The sequence below is a fragment of the Falco peregrinus genome, chromosome 5, assembly GCF_023634155.1.
Source record: "Falco peregrinus isolate bFalPer1 chromosome 5, bFalPer1.pri, whole genome shotgun sequence".
Lineage (NCBI taxonomy): Eukaryota > Metazoa > Chordata > Aves > Falconiformes > Falconidae > Falco > Falco peregrinus.
Genome location: NC_073725.1, coordinates 58,981,453 through 58,997,832, shown reverse-complemented (window position 1 = coordinate 58,997,832; position 16,380 = coordinate 58,981,453). Strand labels below are relative to the sequence as shown.

General features: G+C 50.5%; 2 protein-coding genes across 3 annotated transcripts in view; both read left to right on the top strand.

The window, feature by feature from the left end:
• Nucleotides 1-3,142, top strand: part of OXSR1 (oxidative stress responsive kinase 1) — a 93,653-nt gene extending 90,511 nt beyond the window's left edge. The window contains exon 18 of the mRNA XM_055805400.1: nucleotides 505-3,142. Within this exon, the coding sequence (XP_055661375.1) occupies nucleotides 505-579 (75 nt within the window). The 3' untranslated portion in view covers nucleotides 580-3,142. The remainder of the gene's footprint in view (nucleotides 1-504) is intronic.
• A 3,715-nt stretch (nucleotides 3,143-6,857) lies between these two features.
• On the top strand, nucleotides 6,858-14,509 carry LOC101919557 (solute carrier family 22 member 13). Of its 2 annotated transcripts, XM_005240958.3 has the most exons (10): nucleotides 6,862-7,304; nucleotides 8,373-8,476; nucleotides 8,829-8,983; nucleotides 9,562-9,730; nucleotides 10,091-10,211; nucleotides 10,831-10,925; nucleotides 11,243-11,457; nucleotides 11,952-12,060; nucleotides 12,213-12,423; nucleotides 12,938-14,509. In XM_005240958.3, the coding sequence occupies exons 1-10, from the start codon at nucleotides 6,933-6,935 to the stop codon at nucleotides 13,031-13,033; spliced, it is 1,647 nt and encodes a 548-aa protein (XP_005241015.2). In that variant the 5' UTR covers nucleotides 6,862-6,932; the 3' UTR covers nucleotides 13,034-14,509. The 2 variants fall into 2 exon arrangements, with proteins under 2 accessions (XP_027647555.2, XP_005241015.2); XM_027791754.2 differs by lacking the exon at nucleotides 12,938-14,509 and having other exon boundaries at nucleotides 6,858-7,304; nucleotides 12,217-12,363.
• Nucleotides 14,510-16,380: the final 1,871 nt, after the last annotated feature.

Genomic DNA, 16,380 nt, shown 5'->3' with positions numbered 1-16,380 from the left:
AGCAGGGGTCAAAAGAAGAGAGCCAAAACTAAGAGAAGATAGGCTAGGAGAAGAGAAAGAACAGCGGATGTTTCTTTCAGAGGTGGTGAAATGCAGAAGGTAGTTATAGTGGCAAAGCCAAAAGCGTTACCAGTTCATTGGTAGTGAAGCAGTAAGTTCTGTTATTTTTGACTCTTTCTGTAAGTTTTCACTTGGTTTGCCCCGGTTAGTGCACATAGCCTCAGTCAGAGCAGACATTGGCCAAACTTCAGTCCCAGCCCCTCCTAGCCTCAAAAAAAAAAAAAAAAAAAAAAAGGGGGCAAAAAAAAAAAAACAGTTAAAATTGAGTGCTTTATTTTTAAGTAGTGCGATCTGCTGAATACAGTGAATACAGTGCAAAGCTGTCCTATGACTGCTGCCTCCCCAGACTATATCCGATGCTATGTATCACGATAAAGTGTACGGTGTGTATCAGAGGATAGAGCATGTGTGTTGCTATTTGGATCTCTGTTCCTTGTGTTTCAGGCATCTGGTGTTGAAGGCTCAGATATTCCCGACGATGGCAAACTTATAGGATTTGCACAGCTCAGCATCAGCTAAACAATGGTCCCAGGAGATGTTTCCCAACTGAGAACCCACATGTGCATATTTGTAATGCTTCTGTTAGCCTAAAAAAAAACCACTACTGCCAAAGAATTGAACTACAGCCCCCTTCCTAGAAGCTTTAACATTTTCCTTAATAGGATCACAAACCTTCCTGAAATTACCGATGGCGTTTACACCTTTTGTAAACAACTCTCATGTTTTTGTATCTGTCATCTCAAACATGCAGATCAAACACGTCATTGCCTGCATGTTCATTTTATTATTGCCTTACTTTAAAGAAAAATACTACTGAGTACGAAGCAGGGGGTTCCACTGCTCTGATGATCTTGCCTAAATGTTTGCTTACATGTGGTTTCATTTTTTCACTTGCTATTTTTGCACAAGTTTTAATACCGAACGGATATTTTTTGTTCTTTACCTGCTTCTCCTTCTATCTGAAACACCAATGTACATGTTGTTTGGGTCACCTGGAGTGCTGAGAAATCTGCTTCTCTTCGGCTGTGTTTTTTAAAACCGCTGGTTTGAGTGCTTGCACCTGAGAAAGCAAGCCAAGTCTTAACCTGTGGGAGGGAGAGCTGCCTTCCCTTGTGTTTGTGTTTTTGAGAACTTTCTTGACTTTGAGGTGTTAGAAGTCAGCTTCCCTTTGTAAACTGCCTTAATTTTTTTTTTTTCTACCATTTTGGTTCTCTCCACATGAGTGCCAGGCATGGCATGAGGGCTGAACCTTTATTTATGTTAAGCAGTCCTTCCTCAAAACATCTTTTTTTCTGCATCTTAGATGTAGTCTGTTCTTGAAGCAGACCAATGAGGCATTGCTGTCTGGAAACCGGTCTTTCAGATGATCAACAAAATATTCATGGTCAGAGGGAGAGGAGATCTGTGTCGCTCTGCACTTGGAAAAGATGCACTTGGAACTGTTCCTGAAACCCAGTCTGTTATGCCTGGCTGCACGAGTCCCCCCGACGTGTTTCCCAGTCCTTTGCAAACTGGTACCCGTGGAACCATCCCTGTCATGTTTTACAGCAATAAAGAATCGCCAGTAGAGTGGTAGTACTGGGCAAGCGAGCACCGGGCTGTGTCCCTGCTGCACTAATCGCTTGGGTCGTCAGCCTCCTCGCTGGTCCAAGCCTCGACGTTTGATCAGGATGTCACTGAAACCCTGTCACACACGTATTTAGCTTTTATTTCTATGTGGTGTTGAATTTGAGTTTCTACATGAATAATATAAATTATACTCTGAGTTTGATAAGAGACACTTGTAATGCAATATGTGAATAATAACTGGTGTTGACGTTTTTTTTTCTTACTGTTCACAGTTGGCCTTTGTAACTGCTATTGGCTGCAGAGTGTTTTCTACACAGAAATTGTAAGTCTGTAATTTAACATGCAGATGGAAACGTGTTTTGCTTCCATCAGCCACAAACAATGCAGAAACAGAGCAGGATGACTGAGTTAAATTAGGGCTTTTTTTATTTCCAAGTCTTCAGATGAACAATCTGTATTTATATATTGTTCTCTGTGAGCAGCTGTGGAAGCTTCCTGAATCATGCATGTTCTCTTTGTACCGCCCTTGTTGCTTTTAGCCTGTAGGTGCATATTGGGTATGTCCCCATGGGCTATTTGCAGCCCCATGGCTGGTGAGTGTGAAGGGGAGGGACAGGAGGAAGAGGGTTTGGGAGCAAGAGCATCCCAGGGTGCCAAGCAGAGGCCAGGAAGCAGGTGCCTGATCCCAGGGAGTTGGTGGTGGCTGGGTTTGGCCAAATGGGCACGTGTGTGTGGCACCTCTGGCCCTTTCTGCTGTTGTCTGATACAAAGCACTCTCTACGGTGTCCCCCATTGAGTTTCTCGACTTGGGAAGAGCAGGCTGGCATCTTGATTTTCATGTCACCCTGCGCTCGCTATGGATGTATTTGGAAACCCTTAGGACAGGGAGACAGGGTAGTCTTGGTACAGTATTATTTTCCCTTCTGCCTGCATGCCATGGGGAGCTCCTTGTTCGTTTGTGTACTGGTGCTGAGAAAGGTAGGACTCTTAACTGCTCAAATGGAACAATGCAGCATCTATTTATTAAGTTATTCCCCACCTTCCCAAAGCCAGGACTTCGAGGGCTTGAGCTCACGCTAACCCAAGGCTCCTTAGTTCTTTAATGGAGAAAATAAGCGAAGAAGAAACTGATGGGTTTTGCTCTATAGATCTCCAGACCTTTTGGGTAGGGATCCAAAATATTTACTTGGGCTATTACAGTGCTAGACAGCTGTCTTTTCTGATGTTGTTCCAGTAAGTGCCAATGCTGTTCATAATTGTTTTCCAGTGTCATTAAGAATTTGGTTTTTGTGCAAATTTCTGATCTGAACCTGGAAGCAGGTGGTAATTTTAAGTTAGTTCCTACTTTTAAGGACAATGCTTTGTTAATGAAAACAGATCCTCTTCACAACTTTGGTGTATTGTAGATTATAATGAAAGATGTAAAATATTCAGGCTTTTTTCCTTTTTTTGGACTTTGTATTTTACTGCATGTCTCTAATTTTTAATCAATAAAGAACAAATTGTCCATTGCCATGTGTTTGCTGTGTGGTTTACGTGTTACTGGGTTGGATGGTATATCTTGAAGGGGTTTGTCTTGAGTTTGGTCTCCAGCCCCTGGGGCATTTCTTCTTGGGGTGGTGGGAGGTTTGACAACCCCCAGGACAGACTCATTGGGGAGGGGGTGGGGATGCTCTGCAGGAGTTGTGGGCAGAAATGGAGCCAGGATGGCACTTAGGATGTACCCCAAGGGGTTTTGTCTCCAGCTGAAAGGTTTGCTTTAAGCTCTGCATGCCCTGTGCAGCTGGGAATGAGCTTCCCCTGTACGGGAACACCTCGGGGCGACACAGGCTGGTATGAAGTGGGATGATTTATACCTTGAGAAGCGTTAGGAGCATGAACTGCACTCTCCCTCTTCTCTGCCTCCACAATACTTGTTCTTTCTGAATTTGAGGCTTTGGGGCAGATCTGATCCGGAGGTGCCTTGGAGGTCTGTCCCTTACATTTGTGGTGGAGCCAGGACTTCAAGAAGATGTGCAGATATGTGGTGGGAGGCTGAGCCCACATGTCCTTGTCTCTTATCCTGACAGCTCCTAGCTGGAGTTGGGCTGTTCCTCTCTGTAAGCACTGGTGTCCCCTTCTGCAGCGTACTCGTGTGCCAGTGGTCATGCTTTGGGCTGCAAGAGCAAGGAGAGGTACTTGAAGTGGAAAGGTCTTGTCCCAAGCAGGTGCAGGTGACAAGACAGTTGGCAGACTGTCAGTAAACCTCTTGCCACAAGACTGAAAATACTTCTGGGACCTGGCGCTGAGCCACTGCTGTGGTTGTGGCAGTAGATTTGTCATGGTGAGTGCTGCAGTTCGATGTCCGTTAAAGCCAGTGGGCATCTGGACAGCTTTCCCCGGTCATGGTCATCCTTTAACAGCAGCCGTGGCCTCAACCTTTTAGTGTCACCTAATGTCCTGAAAAGAGAAGTGTCTGGTTGCAAGCGGACTACCAGACTCCCTGTTGGAAAGCCAACTCTCTGAAGCACTGCACTGGAGAAATGCTAGGGTTTTGTTTCACAATCTTTGATAGTTCTTGCCTTTCCCCACAAAGGAAGCAAATTTTAAGAAATGAAGGGAAATTTTACCTGAGAAGTAAAAAACCCTCGTGTTTCTCACAGGAGGTCCTTTTGGCTAATATATGGCCTCTGTTTGCAAGGTGCCATGTTCAATCAAACTCTTGACAGCTTTGTTGATGAGATTTACCCAGAGTTAGTGGGGGGTTGTTTGAGTGAGGTCGTGGTGTCTCCATTAAGTGAGGCAGAAGGTCTCGTGCTGCTCAGAGTGTGGGGAGAAGTTTAAAGTTTCAGGGACTGTCAAGGGCAAGGATGTATCTTGGGAGGGGATGGGGATGGTCCAGTTTCAACCATGTTCCCCAGGCCTTTAGCTTGGGGTGCGCCCATCTGTGTTGGCTTAAGATCATGCGTGTTCTTGCTTAAAAACAAACACACATGCACCAAACCAAGCAAACAAAAAAAGCACTGGTCTTGGATGATGGTGCTTTCTCAGCTGCTTTCACTCTCCCTTCCAAGGCTCTTGGGCTTATTTTGACATTTTCTGGCGCTTTATTTCTCTTAAGGTGTTCTTTACTTGCAGAGCCAGAGAACTAGCTTGGGTGAATGTAACTTCCGTGTTTAAGACATGGAATGGTAAGGGACATTCTGGGTTCCTGAATATCATCCTCTGCATCTAAGCAAACTTTCTTTGCAATCTTTCCAGTATTTGGCCAAACCCTGCTTCAAAACACCTAGGGAATCATGCACCAGTTTTGGCTCCCATCCGTGTCTCCGTAGGAAATCCCTTCATGGACACTCCTAAAGCTTTTTCATGCTGCCTTACTCCAGTGCCTCATAGTCCTCCTGTGGCTGACAAGTCCACCCCAGTTACCTTCCCCTTGGGTGCACACCACGAGGTGTCTCATCCTGCCCGTGCCTGTGGGCTTCCCTGCTCTACCTGCCACATCCCCATCCCCTTCTCAAAGTCTCTCCTTCCAACTGATGACTTCCCAAATGGAAAGCAACCTCACCTGGATGGTGTGCACCTCCTGAAATTCCTGTTTCCCTTAATGGTAATGCAGTGTGAGTACAAATCTCAGTGCTGAGCATTGCTTTTCCTTCAAATTTGCATACTCATGACTGCCTAGAGCCGCAGGGCTTATCTTGGGCTTAAGTACTGTTTCCAGCCCTGGGGAGGCCTGTATCTGGAGATACTGCTGCCAACGGGCCTGGGGGTGATGCTCTTTCTGTACTTGGGCTTTGGTGCACAAGATCATCCCAAATTGCAGCAGATTGATTCTGCTTGACCTTTACTTAAAGCCATGAAAAGGTGCGTTGTGGACACATGGCCCTGCTCAGGTCCGGAGGAGATCGTCTCAGCCTGGAGATGTGACTTGGCTCCAGTCAACTACTGCTGCCTCCTCACCTGTTGTTGGAAACCTGCAGTGGGTTCCTGCTCTGTCCCTTGGTCTGGGCCCTCAGTGTCCTCCAGTCTCCTATAACACGGCTCCCAGCTCAGGCTCTCCAGTGCCAGTCCAGAACTGATCTCATTTCAACTGTTGTAAATTCTGGCAGTATTTTGTTCTGTCTTCTGGCTCCTGCTTCTCCAGATCCATGAGACCCATGACTGGTGTCTGACCGACTCTCCCAGGCTTCCCCATTTTAAACCATGACTTGAACAGACCCAATTTGTGTTGTCTAGCACCTCTGCCTGGTTCAGCATCTGCCTGTTTATCTCTGTCTTTGGTATTCCCTGCTTGTGGCTGCTGAGCTGGGCTTATCCTGAGAGCAGCACCTCTCCTCTGGCTGCCTGGGGACCTGGAGTTCCTCCAGGTTTGACCTGCAGGTGCCCTGGTCAACCCAAACGGGTCAGCCATGGTCTGGTTTCCATCATGCTTATACGATGCTCTTCCCACAGTTGTGTGGGCACGAGAAGGAGCATCCAAGTTGCTTTGGGCACCTCTGAGGGCTTTGCCTCATGGACATCCCAAAAGGGGCACCAGGCAAATGCTGTTCCTACATCAGGAATGGGCTGAACAGAGTTGGTTTCATGTTCTCAATGATCATTTTAAGGCATGAAGGCGTCTGAGCTGAGATTTGCCAAACCTGCCTCAAGCGGCATTGCCCTGTGTCAGATTTCTGCCATCCCTGTATGCCTTCCCCAAGTCTTCCCTACATATAGCCCCCGTCAGCCGACGGGGTGGCCCAGAATCGGTGGGAAGGGTGGACATCCCATGTGCGGCTTGCTCGTGGCTGCACAGGGAAGCTGCGGAAAATGAAGGAAATGGAGTCTCCCATCGCGTGGGACCACAGCCAGCTGGCTGCCCTTCCTCGTCTCCATCTCTGCCCATCCGTTAGAATCACTCTCTTTATTCCCCTGGCGTTTTCCCAGCTCTGCATCGCACTGGGCTTTCAGCCCCTCTGAACCTTGCGTTCCTGAGTGGAACCACTGGTGACCGTCTCAGCGGTTCAGCACACGCAGCGCTCGCAGTTGCTTTGGAGAAGAGTTTTTTCCCCTGTCAATGCCACCGGCCCTGGCCGAGGAGGTGACCCATGTTGCCTGAAACAGGAGCCTTCTGCTCCAGCCAGCGCCGTATGTTCGTGGGTGGCAGAGATGATTAATGTATTACATGGTGTGCTTAGGTAAAACATCAGGCATTAAGTCTGTCCAGACTACATGTCTGTGGTGGCTGCCTACGTCTGCAGAGCTTATCTTAGGTTTAAACATTAATTCTAGTCCTCTGGGAAGTCTGTCCCAGCACTGTCCTGTTCCAGACGCAGCTGCCAATGTCAGGCGCTGGGGACATTTTGAAAGCAGTTGGTGAATTTGGGCTGTTTCAGAAATGGCTGGTGCTGCTCACCTTGTTCCCCTGCCTCAGTGTGGCTTTCCACCAGTTTTGCCAACTTTTTATGGTTCCACACATGCCTTATCACTGCGACACCAGCTGGATCCTTGCCATCGGCCCCAACCTGACCGAGGAAGAGCAGCTGAACCTCACCTTGCCCCGGGATGCTAATGGGGCGTATGAGCAGTGCTCCATGTACTCGCCCGTGGACTGGGACCTGGGCTCCATCGTGGCGTATGGCCTGAACGCCACGGAGAAATGCAGCAGTGGCTGGGTGTACCCCTCAGCACCGCCGCCGTCCCTGCTGACCGAGGTCTGTAACTGCCTTTTGACGCACTGGGGACGTGGAAGGGGAGACCCAAATGGCCACCCTGTCCTGTAGTTCAGTCAGAGCTGTTGCCAGCCATGGCGCAGCTGAGCTGGGCTGAGATTTACATCAGGTGTCTTTTGGGGACCTTGGCTTTACCACTCAGCCCCCAGATGTGGTCCCCGGGAGGTTGCAAGCAACCAGGCTGTGATACAGATGTCAGCGGGACCATAGGTGGACCCAGTGGAGAGATTAATCACTCCTGGTTGGGACCTTTTGGGTCTCCCTGCCCCAGCTGCCCCTCTGCAGTCAGGGGGTGACTTTCCCATTTGTCCCTGTGCACAGGTTTGTGCTTGGGAGACCCTGGCCACGGGAAGGAGGCAGAGCTCGGCACTTGGCTCCTGCTCCCACACGTGTCAGGGCAAGCAGCTGTGGGGTGCTGCCGCGGGGTCTCAGTGTCGTGACGCCAGCTCAAGGTTGTTGCAAACAGCCCGAGTCCCTCACTGCTCCTTGCTCTGTGCGGAGGTACCAGGTTTGACGAGGAGGGGAAATCTTGCAAAGCCACACATCTAATGGACAACAGGAGCTTCAGAATAAATAGTGCTCCGGCGAGCAGTGCTAAAGTTCTTTCAGTGCTTTGTGACCTCTCTATTTCCTATACATGATCTTCCCTATATGACTTTTTCTGTAGCTGACCTCTGGACCCTGGCAGCTGCAGAACATCTCTTTAAGAGAAACTGCTTGGCCCAGGAATCAGCGTTGCACTCATCCTTTTTCCTCTGGGAGGGCAGGCAGTCTAGGAAGAAGCAAGCTGCTGGGACTTCCGTCCTATGTCCCACTAGAAGCAAAAATTGCCAACAAGGAGTGGAGTTCTGGGCTGGGGTGGTCCTGCAGGTCCCACTGCTTGGGAGAGGGACACTACTATGTGCTCCATGGGCTTGTGCCACAGAGGTGTGCTACGTGCATACCATAGAGTCTCACATCCTTGGAGGTGGGATCAGAAAGCACCTGTCAAGAACAAAACAAGAACAAGAACCTGTCAAGAACAGAAGCATTTGTGTTTCCTTCCTCCAGTTTGACCTGGTGTGTGATAGGAAGGACCTGAATGACATCTCCCAGTCCATCTACATGGCAGGGCTGTTCATAGGAGCCATGATCTTTGGGCCACTAAGTGACAGGTGAGAGAACACACAACCACCTGTCCAGGGTGTGTGCAGAGCTGGCGGTGCACAGAGCGGCACGTTGCTCCGAGCCTGCCTGGGCACTGCACCCCCTGCATTTTGTCACCCCTCCTCACTAACAGGGACCCTGACCAAAGTCCTCAGGTCCTGTGAGGTCATGGCCACACAGTGAGTGGAAGGAAGGAGAGCACAGTGTGTGCACAGGGTGCTTCACATGTCAACCCAGAGTCTAGCCTGAGCCTTAGCACCCTCAAGAGAGGGCGATACAATCCCTGCAGCCCACTGGGCTCTTCTCCATCTCCATGGGGTCTATCCAGGTACTGACCGTGTCTTCCCTCTTCCTCCCCAGGATCGGCCGACGGCCAGTCATTCTGATCTCCGTGTTCCTTCAGGGCTTGTTTGGTGTAGGAATCGCCTTTGTGCCCCATTTCTATGTGTACATGGCCTTCAGATGTGTTGTGGGGGCTTCGGTGTCAGGGATCACCATGACGCTACTGGCCTTAGGTGAGTAGGACGCCCTGGTCCTGAGACAGATAGTTGTGGCCTCCCAGAATGTAATAGGAAAGGTCTGTAAAGAAATAAAAATCATCACGTACAACTTGAAAAACACCACGGTGAGGACAGGCCTTGCTCTGCACTGTCGTTTGGTGCTTTGGCACTTTGGCATCTCCTCTGAGTGAGAGCCATGGGGAGCATCTCTCCCATGCCAGTGCTCAGAGAGGGGCAAGAAGACAGTCTTCCTTCCAGCTCAGAAGCTCAGCGCAGGGAGAGAACCCAGTGGCTCTGGGAAATACTGTTTTGGGCCCCAGCTCTGTCCCAGTGAGGGGCTCTGTGGATGCTGAGAGCAAAGAAGTGACATACCTGAGCTTCATGTCCTCTTGCAGAGGATTGGGACACCATGACAATAAGGAGAGGTGATGCATCTCAGGAATCACTGATGACTTCAATGTGTGATGATGCCAGAGCTCTGATTGCTGATCTCTCCTCACCTCTAGGACAGCTCTTCTCCTGGGGAAACACCCTGTTTGCATCAGGGAAAATAATTTGCATGGATGACTCTGAACCTGCATTCTTCCTTTCAGCTACAGAATGGGTTGGTGTCTCCTCCCGGCCAAAGGCGGTGCTGATTTCTCACTGCGCTTTCGCCATCGGACAGATGGTTTTGGCAGGCTTGAGTTATGGTATTCGCAACTGGAGGCTGCTGGAAATTGCAGGATCTGCTCCTATATTTGGCTTTTTCTTCTTCATCCGGTAAATGGGATGTGGGCAGAGCTTCTTGCAGACACAGCAGCAACAAGAGTGAGGGGTGGCAGTGAGGAGACAGCAGCTCTGGGGCAGGTTGGGTCTTTCCCAGTGTGCAGATACTGGAGGGGCTTCAGCACATCACCCTGGGGTACTGGACCACTGAGAGCAGCAGCTGCTTTGCTTCAGGGCTTCGAATGTGGCCTTTGGGGCATGAAACATAGACCTGGAAAACCTGACCTGGGGAGGTGTTTAGAGCCATCCATCACATATGATGGCCCTTGCTTTCTGGACATGGTTACAGGGAGACGGGCTGTGGGGAAACTCAGCGGGTCACAGCAGCATCTCCTGGTTTCATCTTCTTGACAGGGTGCTACCAGAATCAGCTCGGTGGCTGGTGACAAAAGGCAGAATAGAAGAAGCTAAGAAGGTCCTTCAGAAGGCAGCAGCCACCAACAAGCGGTCCATCCCACCAGCACTCCTTGAGCAGGTACCTGTAACGGCATGAGGAACTGCCTGTTGTCTTCAGAGACTTTCCTCTGTGCTTGGGTTTGTAGCAGCTATTGGAGCTGAGGTCACCTGAAAAACATATTTCCATGCCCGTTGGGGATGATTTGGGGATGGACTGTGGGTGACTCCAGTTTCAGCTGTGCTGTACAGGGACAAGGTCAGGGAAGAGCCACAGCTTCTGCTAACACTCACCCTAGAGCTTTCTGGAGTCTACCATGGGATATGGGAAGAACCCAAATGCTTCCCTGGCTTTTCTTCTGTGAGGATTGCAGGACTGTTGATGATGAGCAGGAGGTCTCTGTTTAGTCTGTGGTTTTCCATGCATAGATGCCTGAAGGTGAGTTATCTCCTTGCCCACCCCAAAGTCCCTACACTAGGGATTTGTTCATCCCAAGGAACCTCTCAGTCACCAAAGTAGTGCACTGGGCACCCAGAGGACAGATGCAGGAGCCCAGCTCCACTGGGCTGCCCTCCCTCCCAGAGCAGTTTAGTGTCACAGGACTGTCCCACAGAGGCTTTGCATTGACTGCAGATGGAAAAGGAGTTAGCCACTGGTCTCCCTCGCCTGGTTTGACTCCTTGGCTTTCTGCCTTTTGAAGTTGAAGCCTGAGAAGCAGACCAAGTCTGGAGGTATTCTGGATCTCTGCCGGAAGAAGCAGCTCTGGAAGGTGACTTCAGTCATGTCATATGCCTGGTAAGACATCCCCTGGCCCCATCTTCTCAGACTTCTAGTTGAAGAAAACAAGGGATTGATGGTTAGTCATAACCATAAATTCACCTTGTGTTTTTTGGTTGTTATTGGTGGGTGTTTCTGTTCCTGGCTATTCAAGATGTTACGTGGTTTGTGGGAAAGGTTAGAGCCTTTCCAGCTTTGGCAGTCCTGTGGTGTTCTTCCGGTTTTATGTCCCCTTGGAAATTCTGTGACTTGGTCAAAATGTTGTCATTGGAGATCAATATTGTATTTGCTCATGGCTCACAGCTATGCTCAGTGCCAACCTGCCTGGCTTTCAGGTTTGCAAACAGCCTTGCCTACTACGGTTTGAGTCTGAACGTGACAAATTTTGGTCTGGACATATACCTGACGCAGCTTGCGTTTGGAGCAGTGGAAATCCCAGCACGTGTTGGTTGTATCTTCATGCTGCAGTGGTTTGGCAGGAAGAAAACCCAGGCTGTTCTCCTGCTGCTGAGTGGCCTGGTGTGTCTGATCATCACTGGCATCCCTGAAGGTGAATGACCTCTTCCCATCCTGAGAGGGCAACTTCTGGGACAGGGAGTTACAGAGCCCCAACTCTTCCCTTGCTGGTGCAGGTCCTGTCCTCCCAACCAGGCCAGCTCACATCTCTCAGGGTGACCTGAGAGCAGTGTCTCACTGGCTGACCCTGGTGCCATGGCCACAAGGGACTTGGCTAACTCGCCAGGGTCCATTTGGATCAGCAAACTTTTGCTTGCTGCTTATGAAAGGAGAGGGTAGAGCTGAGCCCAGTAGGCCGCCTATAAGCAGAGCTGGCCTCCAGGAAAATTGCTGTGTGGGGAGGTGGGATGATGGAGGGAAAATGCACTGAAGATGGCCCCCAGGCAGACCTGCTCCTCGGTCCACGTTCAGGCATGGTTGGAGACTATGGCTCCCCGCAGGCAACATAGTGGTCCCTGTGCAACCCCAGCCCCCCTGAGTGGTGCTGGGCCCTTGTCCCACAGCAGTGGTCTCTCCTCCTCCCCTCAGAACAACCTGTGGTGACCACCGCCCTGGCCATCATTGGCAAGTTTACCACTTCAGCTTCCTTCTCCACCTCCTACGTCTACTCCGCAGAGCTCTTCCCCACAGTTGCCAGGTGAATTCTCCCCACGATCAGGGCTTCCCTCGACCATGGCTGGTGGCAGTGGTGGGGCAAAAGCCCAGTTGTTCCCATGGCCGACCTTGCTCCATGGCATCCTGGTGGGGCTGAGCCCTGCCCGCATGTCCCACTGCCCCTTGCTTCCCCAGGCAGACTGGCTTGGGGCTGTGCTCAATGTCAGCGCGGGTGGCGGCAATCATGGCCCCGCTGATCCGACTCCTGGGCCAGTTCCACCGGGCCATCCCCATGGCCATCTTCGGGAGTGCTGCCGTGGTGGGGGCACTGCTCTGCGTCCTGCTGCCCGAGACCTGTGGCACCGACCTGCCGGACGACACGGGGCATGGCCACCCCGCAGCTGAGGTGGGTGCCCGCGGTGCCCGTGCTGCCCTTGCGCAGGGACACGGGGTGCCAGCGCTGCGGAGGCTGTTGGCATTGCGTGGTTGGGGCTGGGGGTTTCTCCCAGAGCTTACAGTGGTGGGAGGGCAGGGAGCAGGATGCCCCACTGCGGAGGGAGGGGAGGAGGCCCCGTAACCCTGCACATGATGGTCATCCCTTCATTCCTGTCTGTGGGATGGAAGGACTAGAGGAACAGCTGGCGCTTGGCTTGCACCCTCTGCCCTCACGAGGGAAGGACCAGTGCCTCGTAGCCATGTCCTCTGGCTTTCAGCCTCTCGTAGCTCCCAGACTCCGTTCCCTGGGTGGAATTGCACTCCAACAGTTTTGCTGTCCTGCTGGGAGCAGGGTGCCCACAGGGGCCCAGAGAGTGAGTGGTGAATGGGAAGCCAGGTGGCTGAAGGCCGCGTGTCTCAGAGAAGGCTGCCATCAGCTCGTAACGGGTCTGTCTTTGCTTTTAATCTCGTTTCCCTTTCATTAGGTCTGTGGAAATGCCAACAGCAGCTCTGGAAAAGGACACATGACAGGAAAAGATGGTGGCCAAGACAATGAGTGCACAAAGACAACTCACTTCTAGCGGGGCGTGCAAGCAGCTGTAGCTAAAGGCGACCTATAGCTGTGCCAGCACTGAGGATGGGCAGGGTCTCCCCTGGCAGGACACCACCACCTCTCAAGCGGTCACTGCCAATTTTTGGTTTTCTTTTTTGCCTTCCTGTATCTCCCTCTATAGCTTGTCCTCAGGCACTGCATGCTGTCCGGGGTGTTCAGCAGTGCTCTCACCGGAGAAAACCTGATGCTTTTCATTTAAGGGAAAAAAGGAAGATATCAGAAACCAGGATGGAGGCAACATTTTCTCTTCCTTTTTCCTGTCTTGTCTTCAGGAACGTGAGGCTGTAAACTTTGTCCAAGTGAGACAACTGCTAGAGCATTGAATAGACTTGCAGCAGAGTGCTGTGCTCACTAAAGAGAAAGCCAGGGCAGATGCTGCAGTGAAAAGACTCTCATACTTGCAAAAAGGAGTGATTTCTCTTGACTGTCTAGCATGATCTTCTCACCCTCTCTTAAAAACACTCCTTTTTTTTTTTTTTTTTTTTAACTTGAGACACTCAGTTGAGGAAAAAAAAAGATGCCATGGAAGAAACAGCAGGCAATGAGCAAGGATGTCTAAATGTCTAACAGGCAGCAGAATTTTTGCCTTGGTGCTGGTGGCTTTGAATTAAAGCATGTCATGATGCTTTGTGCATGGAAAATAGTGCTGTCAGGCTGTGGTGTAGAACCACATTAATGTATGTTCCAGGAAGCTGAGAGACATTGTGGCAGCTGGTCTCTTAGATGAAAGTACAAATCTTTCTGGAAACTATCAGGTCTTCCCACTCTGTTCTAAATTCTAGTCTATTCCTTCTTGCTGTATCCATTCCTGTCTTTAAACAGTTTAGGACTACCCTTGCCTTATGCTATGAAGAAAACCCGTGCTTTTCCTGTGCTTCCCCTCCTCTTATCTCCTGTCCCTCAAGGGGACTTTCTTTTACCACTGGCTTGGTACAGATGAAGCCCAGAAGCTGTGCAGTGGTGACGATCTAGCTTGGTCTGTATACAGCTCAAACACTATTTTCTGCTAGTGTCCAGAAGCTTTTAAAATAGACTTTATTTCTTCTCCCCATTGTCATGCCTGCATGTTTTCCATGGATCCAAGTACCCCACGGGTACGCAGTTTGATAAAACAGAGTTTTGGATAAGATCAGTGACATGCCGCACCAGGAGGGGCTGCCTGTGGTGCCAGCTTCCCTCTGGCACTACTTTTCAAAGGATTTGCTCCTCTTCAGTGACCCTGAGTGTAGAGGAGCCCTGTCCTTTGCCCGAGGGCATTCTTTCCTTGGCAGAGGCTGGGGGCTTCTCCTTCGGGCTTTTATGGAAAATAAGGCATTGAGGGCAAGGGCTGAGGGAAGAGCTTGGAGCAAAATGCACAGTTATTGAGCGAACCATGGCTTCTTTTGGGAATTCTGCTCTGAGACTCTGTTTCAGCTCACTTCATAAATAAAGGTGTCTTAGCACATCTAATGTCCTTCTGCTTCCACCTCTTTCATGCCTCCAGTAGGCTGAAGATCCATTTCATCTGCTCTTCCCTAGACCACTGCATCTGGTTAGTTTGAAGACCACTGGATGGAGCCCGTCTGGCTGAAGAGCACCTGAATAGCTTAGAATCATAGAATCATAGAATCATTTAGGTTGGAAAAGACCTTTGAGTTCATCAAGTCCAACCATTAACCCAGCACTGCCAAGTCCATGAGCAAACCATGTCGCTAGCACTACACCTACATGTTTTTCAGATACCTCCAGGGATGGTGATTCCACCACCTCCCTGGGCAGCCTGTTCCAGTGCTTGACTATCTTTTCAGTGAAGAAATTTCTCCTACTATTCAATCTAAGCCTCCCAAGCTTGACTTGGGATGTTTTACCCAGCTCAGCAGAAATGGGAGGATACCCAAGGGTTTTGCTGTGCCTTAGTGTCACTGCTACCTGGTCTGCGCCTGGCCTTGCACTGTAATAAATAGACCTCACAGCAGAGTGGGGCCAGGTGTGGTGGAGTAGCATGTGAGAATGCAAACACACTTGCATGCGTGCAAGGGGATGTTTTGGGCTCTCATCATGCTGAGGCTATAGGCAAAGGGTAAAAAGTGCCTTGGGTGACCTGAAGGGATAACTAAGGGAAAGAAGATGACCTCATAGCCAAGGAGAGGGGGCCAAAAGGCTGAAGAGAATGTGAGAACAAAATGGGGTAGCAAGGTTTGTCTGGGAAGAGCAGATGCAAGACCTTAATGGAGTGGCTTACCAAGCTGTGACTGAAGGGCCAGTTGTGGGAAGGTGCTGAAGGGGGCAGGGACACTGCCAAGGGTTTGCTGAGGCATATTGATAAATGTCCAAGCCTTCTTCAGGCCCTTCTACACCAGATGTGGAAACGAGGCCCTGCTCCTGTGCTTACACCCTCACTCACGCCTGCCTGTGTCAGGTCAGAACCTCTTGACCTCCCTTTCCCCTTTGGACAGACCCATGTCCACGTACCAGAACCTCGGCACTGCTGAGGAAGCTGGTCAGGCAGGGCCAGAGGGACCTAAGGTGTGGAGGGGCAGCAGAGCCTGGCCTGACCCTGTTGCCGGCGGTAAGGTGAGGAGCTATGGGGGTGAAGCAGCTCCTGTTGCCAGAGGACCCCCCCAGGGAACACTCAGACACTCAGTGCATCCTCGGTGCCAGTGACACCAACAAACCATGTTGCAACTCTAACTTCTGGCTGTGGGGCAGAGGTGTCAGGATCTTGGACCTTGCCCTTTGGCTAGAGGGTGTCGTCCTCTCCTTCCTCCTGACGCCATGCTAAGAAGGCTCCAGATCCATGACAAGAGCAAACCTTGCAGAAATGGACCCAGCAGGGAATGGCTGAGGAGGTGAGGAGAAGCAGCATTAATGCTGCTCTCATGACTCTGTGCAATGAGTCACAGAATCATTTAGGTTGGAAAAGACCCTTAAGATCATCGAGTCCAACTCTTAACCCAGCACTGCCAAGTCCACCGCTAAACCATGTTGCTAAGTGCCACATCTACACACCTTTTAAATACCTCCAGGGCTGGTGACTCCACCACCTCCCTGGGCAGCCTGTTCCAGTGCTTGACAACCCTTTCAATGAAGAAATTTTTCCTAATATCCAATCTAAACCTCCCCTGGTGCAGCTTGAGGACATTTCCTCTTATCCTATCAGTGTTACCTGGGAAAAGAGACCCACAGCCACCTTCCAACAGCCTCCTTTCAGGTAGCTGTAGAGAGTGAAAAGGTCTCCTCTGAGCCTCCTTTGCTCCAGGCTGAAGGACCCCAGTTGCCTCAGCCGTTCCTCACAAGGCTTGTGCTCCAGACCCTTCATCAGCCTTGTTGCCCTTC